General features: G+C 44.2%; 1 protein-coding gene across 6 annotated transcripts in view; it reads left to right on the forward strand.

Moving 5' to 3' along the window:
* Positions 1-9,122, forward strand: part of ZNF608 (zinc finger protein 608) — a 119,502-nt gene extending 110,380 nt beyond the window's left edge. For 4 of the 6 annotated variants that reach the window (XM_058737651.1, XM_058737684.1, XM_058737644.1 and 1 more), the window contains 5 exons: positions 665-1,082; positions 1,668-1,840; positions 3,732-3,885; positions 7,402-7,483; positions 8,085-9,122. In XM_058737651.1, the coding sequence (XP_058593634.1) occupies positions 665-1,082; positions 1,668-1,840; positions 3,732-3,885; positions 7,402-7,483; positions 8,085-8,091 (834 nt within the window). In that variant the 3' untranslated portion in view covers positions 8,092-9,122. Of the gene's footprint in view, positions 1-664; positions 1,083-1,667; positions 1,841-3,731; positions 3,886-7,401; positions 7,488-8,084 lie in introns of those variants that run through there. The other 2 variants (XM_058737668.1, XM_058737659.1) reach the window with 2 other exon arrangements.
* Positions 9,123-9,423: the final 301 nt, after the last annotated feature.

The raw sequence follows: 9,423 nt of genomic DNA on the forward strand, positions 1-9,423 counted from the left end.
AGATCATGACCTGAGCTGACCAAAGTCAGACGCTTAACCAACTGAGCCACCCAGGCACCCCCTGAGCTGACGAATTCTAAAATTCGTTTTGCCTATGTGAGACAATGAAGGGAAAATGAGGGTTAGATTAAATTATGTCTGAGGGTGTTACTTACTGTTGAAAGATCCCACGAAGCGCCCGGCTCTGAGTTCCCTCAGACCTAAGTTGGAAGCCCAGCTGCGCCCTGGTCAGCAGCACGACCCTGCTGTTCCTTGAGCTTTAAAAGCTTCGCTTTTGTCTTGTGTAAAAGAGGTTAATAACGATGCCTACCTCAGATGTTATTACTTTGCGAGAGGAAGGTAAAGCTCTTTGCACAGTGCAAGCACATAAATACATGTTAACTTAGCATTAGAAGTAAGAGTAATAATGCTGTCATGGTGATTAATGGGTTTTGCTTAAAAATGGAGATTTTAAAACGAGGTTTTTTTTTTCCTTTTCCTCTTTCTTTTCTTTTCCTTCTCTTTCTTTTCTTCCTTTCCTTTCCTTTCCTTTCCTTTCCTTTCCTTTCCTTTCCTTTCCTCTCCTCTCCTCTCCTCTCCTCTCCTCTCCTCTCCTCTCCCCTCCCCTCCCCTCCCCTCCCCTCCCCTCCCCTCCCCTCCCCTCCCCTCCCCTCCCCTCCATCAGGATCCAGATTCAAGGACCTGGCATCATTATGTATACCAGCCCAAATACCTGGATCAGCAAAAGTCAGAAGAGCTTGAGAGGGAAAAGAAATTAAAAGAAGATAGTCCCAGGAAGACTCCCACTAAAGACAGTGGTGTGTCCAGCCTTCCCGTGTCATTAACGAGCATTAAGGAGGAGCCCAAAGAGGCCAAGCGCCCGGATTCTCAGTCCACGGAGGAGAACAAGCTCAAGAGTGATGATCGGAAGACGCCTGTGAACTGGAAGGACTCTCGGGGAACGAGAGTGGCAGTTTCCTCGCCTCTGAGTCAGCATCAGCCCTTCATACAGTATTTGCATGCTTATCCTTACCCACAGATGTATGACCCCAGCCACCCTGCATACCGGGCTGTTTCTCCTGTCCTAATGCACAGTTACCCTGGTACGTGTCGCGGGTTCTCGCTCTCTTAGAGGGAAAGGCTACATTCACTTATTGGTTACTGAAAAGCTCAGGATAAATGAGATGCTTCGGTGGTCGCGTTTGTTTTGCTTGTCTTTATGCTGCTTCAGGTCCCCAGGATGAAACTTACTTAACATGAGTTCGTTTTGTTTTGGCTTAGAGAAAACGTCAACGGTTCCCAGCTCTAGTTTCCATAGACTCTGATGCTCTAGTCTGTTAGACTGACAGATACTTTATTGCCTATGAAAATATTCTCGGCGCTCACTGTCATAATCATTATAGTTACTGTTCCTTTCACTTAAGCGGACGCGTAAATGTATGAAATGGCTGTAAGCTCAATTCTGTTTATAACCTCCGTTCATCAGGACGAATTAACTGGGAGAAGAAAATCGGAGAACCTACGTCGTGCACTTTAACGATGATGTAGCCCCTTCTTAATGTAATCCCCTATGTTAAGGTCTCCGACTCTTAGCCCAAATTCGTTGTAACCCGAGTGATTTTTTTTTTTTTTTCCTGTTTAAAAAATGGAGCCCATAACTTGATGTGGCATTTGTTGTTTATCTGCAGGGGCCTATCTCTCTCCAGGCTTTCATTATCCTGTTTATGGGAAGATGTCAGGGAGAGAAGAGGCAGAGAAAGTCAATACCAGCCCTAGCATCAACACGAAAACAACATCGGAATCAAAAGCGCTGGACTTGCTCCAGCAGCACGCCAACCAGTACCATAGCAAGTCTCCTGCCGTAAGCCTCCTTTTGTTGTTACTTAAAAGTACCATGTTTTGGGGGAGAAGAGGGGACAAGCTAGGAAGCGGTCTTGAAATAGAAATGGTTTTTTGGGGCGCCTGGGTGGCGCAGTCGGTTAAGCGTCCGACTTCAGCCAGGTCACGATCTCGCGGTCCGTGAGTTCGAGCCCCGCGTCAGGCTCTGGGCTGATGGCTCGGAGCCTGGAGCCTGTTTCGGATTCTGTGTCTCCCTCTCTCTCTGCCCCTCTCCCGTTCATGCTCTGTCTCTCTCTGTCCCAAAAATAAATAAAAAACGTTGAAAAAAAAATTTAAAAAAAAAAAAATAAAAAAAAAAGAAATAGAAATGGTTTTCGAACCCGGCTGTGATTTCAAGATGCTGTTTTAGCTTCGCACATAAAGAACGGAATGTTCAAAGGTAAGATGCTTTCACACACGAGGGGGAAGAAAAAAAATCTTCAAAGCGTCTGTGGTGCTTGCGAGCTTTTCTGTCGCAAAATGCACCGTGCCTCGACTGCCCAGGAGGGCGTTTGCTAGGTGGACGTGTAAATTCGTAGGAGCCGGCTTGCGGCGTGAAGTATTTCTGATGGCTGATATTTTGATGCACTGGCACGGGTGAGTCGCGTGGGGAAGGGACGGCTGCCCCTGTCTGTTTTGGCCTCGACCCATTGTCCTGTCCCTGTAAATTCCCGAAGCAAGGGAGACAAGGGCCTTTGTGAAAGATGGCTCCACCCTTGCTCCCATCCCGGCACCACCCCCTCCATGAAAGAGGGCAGCCACTAGTCCTAAAGGCTGTTGTCAAGAGAGACAAAAGGGTGTGGCCATTCTTGCCTAGAAAAGAAGTTTGGAATAAGATACAAGATCTTTGATGTGGATGAGTCCAGCAGGGACTGTAAGCTAGGAAAGGGGATTCACGAATCTATTTCTGTGCGTACTCCTTCCAGCACAGACATTTTTTTTTTCTTTTCACGTGACAACAAGAACTTCAGGTTGGCCGGGTTCTAGTGGGCAGACAGGTGTAGGAAAGGCAGTCGTAAACTGTGATTCGGGAGAACCACAGCTTTTCGTTGAGCCTTCAGAAGCTGCCGGATTCTGGAATGCTTTCAGAGGCACAGGGCGATGATTTCCTTCCTGTACTTGGTATTGCCCTATCATGTTGAGATGTGTATTTTCTTTTTTTGTTTATTTGTTTTTAAAAAGATTTTTTTTTTTAATGTTTGTTTATTTTTGAGAGAGAGAAAGAGTGGGAGTGGGGCAGAGAGAGAGAGGGAGACATAGAATCTGAAGCAGGCTCCAGGCTCTGAGCTGTCAGCACAGAGCCCGATGTGGGGCTCGAACTCCTGAACGGTGAGGTCAGAACTGAGCCGAACTCAGACTCTTAACCAAGTGAGCCACCCAGGCACCCCGAGAGATGTATTTTCAATGGTCTAAAATGGATAAGGTGTATTGAGAATTGGGAGATACATTCGCCCCACAAAATGTAAGTAAAATACACAGTCATTAGAAAATTTGACCCACATCTCCACAACTACTTTTCAACCTTCTTGACCCATGTATAAATGTTGTTTCTGGGAAGAAATCGGGTAGATCCTAATCTTGCAATTTCGAGCAACTGTAAAGAAAAAGTTCTCTTATTTCCATCACTTGAGGCAAACCCTGATGGCACCTGGTTAACTTTTAGGTGGGGCGTTTCTTTAGCTTTGGCTTAATTCCAGCTGGAACTCATGCGTGCCTTTTGAAATTATCTTCACTTAGTAAGGAATGTTAAGTATTTCTGTGTTTGCTTCTGAATCATTTACACATAGGACTCAAAGGACAGAAGTGGTTTAGCGCTCCTGTCGATTGTTTTTTCAGAGTATTTAGAGGGGCCTGTCTTTTCTTTTCTGTTGCAGCCCGTGGAAAAGGCGACAGCAGAGCGGGAGCGGGAGGCAGAACGGGAGAGGGACCGCCACTCGCCTTTCAGCCAGCGGCACCTGCACACGCACCACCACACCCACGTGGGCATGGGTTACCCACTCATCCCTGGTCAATATGACCCTTTCCAAGGTCAGCGGTTCTGTCGTTATTGTGTTGTTCGTTCTGCTTTGGAAAACTGTGGGCCCAGAGGACCGCTCACGTCTTAAAATAAACACACTGAGCTTTGAGTTAACATGAACTCCAGGGAGTAAATAAGTTCTTAATTCTTATTTCCTAGTATTTCCTAGTGATACAATGAAGGCGATTCCCTGCGTCTTTGTGTTCTATTGAGACAGGAAATGACTCCCACTTAATAATTGTCACTGGTTGATGTTATCGGTGGCTTCCTGCTATCTCATGGACTGAGGGTGGTGGCCAGTGTCTGGGGCACTGAATATAACAATCAGAAGATCAGATAGCTGCTTGAGGGAAATTGTGGGAAAAAAGGGAGGCATAATGAGAGGCTTTGGTGAAATGGCACTGGTTTCTGCAGGCCTTTTAAGTTGTATCTGCCCCCACCCCCACCCTCACCCCGGAAGTAATGGGAGTGACATGATTAGGTCTAACCTTTTCTTTTCAAATTTTTATTTACATTCTAGTTAGTTGACACACAGCACAGTATTGGTTTCGGGAGTAGAATTCAGTGATTCATCACTTCTGCACAGCAGCCAGTGCTCATCACAGGTGCCCTCCTTAATGCCCATCACCCATCTTGCCTACCCCACCCACCTCCCTCCATCAACCCCTTACTCAGTTTGTTCTCTATCATCATGAGTCTCTTGTGGTTTGTCTTCTCTTCCCCCCACCCCCCCTTCCCATCTGGTCTTCTGTCTTATTTCTTAAATTCCACGTATGAGTGAAATCATATGTTTGTCTTTCTCCGGCTAATTTTCCTTAGCATAATATACTCTAGCTTCATCCATACATTGCAGATGGCAAGATGGCATTCTTTGTGATCGCTGAGTAATATTCCATTGTGTGTGTATATAGAGGGGTGTGTGTGTGTGTGTGTGTGTGTGTGTGTGCGTGCGCGTGTGTATCCATTTCTTCTTTATCAGTTGATGAATCAACCATTCATCAGTCGATGGACATTTGGGCTCTTTCCACAGTTTGGCTGTTGTTGATAACACTGCTCTACCCCTTCAGCTCTGTGTTTTTGTATCCTTTGGGTAACTACCGAGTAGTACGATTGCTGGATCAAATTTAACTTTTTCAGGAACCTCCACACTGTTTTCCAGAGCGGCTGCACAAGTTTGCATTCCCACCAGCAGTGCAAGAGGGTTCCCCTTTGTCCGCACCCTTGCCCACACCGGTTGTTTCCGGAGTTGTTATTCCGACAGGTGTGAGGTGGTATCTCATTGTGGTTTTGATTGGTATTTCCCTGATGAGGAGTGATGTTAACATCTTTTCCTGTGTCTGTGAGCCGTCTTTCGGGTGTCTTCTTTGGACAAATGTCTATTGGTGTCTTCTGCCCATTTCTTACCTGGGTCGTTTGGTTTTTGGGTGTTGAGCTTACTAAGTTCATTATAGATTTTGGATACTAACCCTTTTGTAGATATGTCATTTGAAAATATCTTCTCCTGTTCTGTAGGCTGCCTTTTAGTTTTTGTTGTTTCCTTCGCTGTGCAGAAGCTTTTTATTTTGATGAGGTCCCAATAGTTGATGGTTGCTTTTGTTTCCCTTGCCTCTGGCAACATGTCTAGTAACAAGTTGCTCCAGCCAAGGTCAAAGAGGTTGTTGCCTTTGTTCTCCACTGGGATTTTGATGGCTCCCTGTCTTACATTTAGGTCTTTCATCCATTTTGAATTTATTTTTGTGTATGGTGTAAGAAAGTGGTCCAGTTTCATTCTTCTGCATGTCGCTGTCCGGTTTTCCCAACCCCATTTGCCAAAGACACTGTCTTTTTTCCATTGGATGTTCTTTCCTGCTTTGCCGAAGATTAGTTGGCCATACGTTTGTGAGGTCGTTTCTGGGTTCTCTGTTGTGTTCCATTGCTCTTTGTGTCTGTTCTTGTGCCAGTACCATACTGTCTTGATGATTACAGCTTTGTAATATGGCTTGAGGTCCGGAATCGTGATGTCTCCAGTTTCGGCTACCATTCTTTTTCAGGAATGCTTTGGCTATTTGGGGTCTTTTGTGGTTCCATACAAATTTTAGGATTGTTTGTTCTAGCCCTGTGAAAAATGCTGGTGGTTATTTGCTGGGGACAGGGTCAACACTTTTAATCCCCTGTAATTCGGGGGCTCTTCACAGCCGTTCATTGCCGTGGCTTTAATGATGGCGAAACATTTTGAAAAAGCCATAGAATCGTTGTGAGATAGCCTTCGATTTGTGGTGTTCTGGTTGACCTCCTGCTACTTGTCCCAGCTCTGTCACCTTACGGGGGTGGGTGGTGGCCCCATCTCTACCAAGAGATCCACTCGCTAGGTTCTTGCTGTCTTAGGTAGCTCAGACTGCCATGACAAAATGTCCCAGACTCTCTGGCTTTAGACCACAGAAAGTTTTCTCATCGTTCTGGAGTCTGGGAGGCTGGGTGCCAGCACGGTTGCTTGGTAACGAGTGCTCGGTTCCAGGCTTGTAGGTGGCTGCCATCTTGCTTTGTGCTTAAACGACCTCTTCTCTGTGTGCAGGGGGCAGGGGCAGCGGTGGAGGGAGGAGAGCTTGTGAGAGAGCTACCTTCTGGTGTCTCTCCTTATAAGGACATCATGAGCTCATTTGACCTTAATTATTTAAGTCCTATCTTCAGATGATCACATCGTGGATTAGGGTGTCCGCGTAGGGATTTTGGAGGGCCACATTCAACCCATAGCACTTGCCACGTTGGCCCTCATTCTGCTGTGTGAATACGAGATACCATGTGTAAAAGGTACCTCCAGAAGTAGGAAGTACTCTACACATGGGAAAGGTCATTTTTATTTGTTTAGCCCTCATTACCACTCACAGTGGTGTTCAGAAAGAACATAGAGGGCTTGGAAGGAGAATTATCTTCCCTAGCTTTGCATGTGTTTTTTCTTGTTTTTCCAGGATTGTTTTCTGTAGAATTAAAAAATAATTTCCTATCAGGCAGCTTCGCGCCATCTGGAGCCATTCCGTTCTCTGACTGCTGTCTTTCTCTTGCAAGGTAGAAGTTAGGACTGTTGTTAAGTTCGATTCACCAGTTCTGTGTTTCTTACGGGATGCAGGATGCATTGTGTTCGTTCACTGGGGAAATGCCGAAGTGATAAGTTATTATGAAAGTATTGTATGCTAAGCAAATGGCGTGTTGCTTCTGTAATTCACTGTGACTTTTGATTCCTGTTGTTGCCGGGGACCTATTATGTCTCCTGAGCTTCCTATTCAGGAATGCGAGCAAACCATTTAGTACCATGCAGAGTCACAGAGATGGAATGTTCTCTCTTTGACTAGCTACTAAGAAAACCGCAGAGTATTGGATAAATGGCTAGATAGGGGATAGACTAAGCGGTGTTGGCTCCGTCTCTTCTATGTGAAACATTTCCTGTGTGTGTTTAGGAGAGGACGGATTGCTGCAGCCCTTCACCCCTGGGCCTGCACCTGCTCTTATCTTTCCCGAGTGTCACAGAAACCCTGCATTTTTTCCCCCATTAGGCTTGACCTCCGCCGCCCTCGTTGCCTCTCAGCAGGTGGCTGCCCAGGCATCTGCATCAGGAATGTTTCCTGCACAAAGAAGGTAAATATCCTTACATTTTGAATCTACATTTTTCTACATAGAGACATCTTAATGGGTGGGAGGCAGTTAAGCGTAGGCCTTTTAGACCAAAAACTTGGCTCCTTGGGTTTTTATATTCTTGTAACGAACATGCTTTTATGGCCCGTTGCTTTACATGCAGCTTACGTTCCGGGACCCTCATCTCTTTAGCTGTAATATAGGTTAGTAATTAACTGATGAGTGCTTTTATTTATTTATTTTTCGAGCAGTTGAAAAGCCTCTTAGGTTACCCTCACAGCCCTGTTAAAACACTCCGCCACCACTCCCTTTGTTTTATCATGTTTCAAAATAAAGTCACAAAGGGAGACATTTATTTTCAGAATGCTAAAGGTCATGTTTGTTCTTTGATACTTTTAATTATCCCTCAAGTTGTGTCAGAAAGGAACATAATTTATTTTTTCCACAGTGTAGATCATAACCCTCGTGTGCGTTCCCTTTCTTGAATAAGCGAGTTCCATGATTTGAATAGAATTAAGATAAGCCTGTCAGTCTTAGGGTTTTCACATTTTCGGCGTCAAATGCGGATGGAGCCCTGTGCTAAGGTCTTCTTTTTCCTTTGCAGAGAATAACAAGATTGGAAATGTACGTTGTCATGTGACTGGATCACATGGGGAAGCGCTTTTATACAGACATCAGTTCCATGGTGTTAATTTGAAATGCCTTTAATGGCAGGCAAGAACCAGTCATTTCATTTTTGTAAATTACAGATTTTATCACAGAGTAACAAATGTTGCTGTAATTAAGCTTCTGTTTTATATATATATACGTATACATATATGTGTATATACATATATATATATATATATATATTCTTTACTTTTTGTATCAGTAACCAGGCTCGCACACACAGGGTCTGCTATCCCGTTGCAAACCACTCAGTAAAGGAAGTTAAAAAAATGTATTTGTCATGTTGAAAAGCGTTAGCCACAAAAGGCTGCCTACTTTCTTTTCCTTTTCCTTTTCGATTGTAAATAAATGACGTATCCGTGTGCCTGAACCTTGCATATCCTTCATAGATTTCCTCCCCCCCCCCCCCCCTCGCCCCCGCAAGGCCCTCAGAAAGGCTGGCTGTGATGATGACGCTTGGGTACAATTTAGATGTCTATTTGGTGGCTCCCGTTAAAGACACATCCGTGTAAAATGTTCCTGTAGTCACTGTTTGTACTTGTGTGTTGTGGAAAAAAATGACTTTTGGAAGGCATGGGGTTGCCAATACCACAAAAACTGTGTTGTAGATAATGTAAAGATTAAAAATGGGGAAATAATGAGCATCTGTGAATAATGAGGTGTCATTTTTTGATAATCTTGAATGGCAAATAACCCAATAGCCTGCGTACCAGAGACATCTGTGATTGTTGTATTACTTGAATAGTCTTACAGTCCCCCCCTCCCACCGCCAACTTATTTTTTTTTTTTTTTTAATGTTTACAATTATCCAGTTTTAGAAGAGAGAGACTTTAACGCCATTGCCTGGTTACTTGTTTTATGCTGTAATCTAGTTTATTTTATGTAAAATGTATATTGAATGCTTTCCTTTTTTATACCTGCCTTAAATAATTTGGCAATCAGAATTAAAAAGGTTTTTTTTTTTTATAACGGCTTCTTGTCTGTCTCGACTTCTTTCTAGTTGGCTGAGAGTGATTCCAATTTTCAAAAAACGGTTTCTTGATATTATGAATGTTCAGTTCATGAAGTACACACACGCTGAGTTTTCTTATATGATATGCGGGTATAACATCCAAACGGTGTGTTTAATTCAGAGGACATGTCCATAGTCACTGGGTCTTTACTCTGAACAGGGGGCGTGATATCACTACAGATTGGTAGATACAGGTTGTTGTGATATGGAATGATACTGCAAAGTTAGTCTTGGCAACGCGTGGACAGTAGGTGAAGTGTGT

This window comes from Neofelis nebulosa, chromosome 1 (genome assembly GCF_028018385.1).
Source record: "Neofelis nebulosa isolate mNeoNeb1 chromosome 1, mNeoNeb1.pri, whole genome shotgun sequence".
Taxonomy (NCBI): Eukaryota; Metazoa; Chordata; class Mammalia; order Carnivora; family Felidae; genus Neofelis; species Neofelis nebulosa.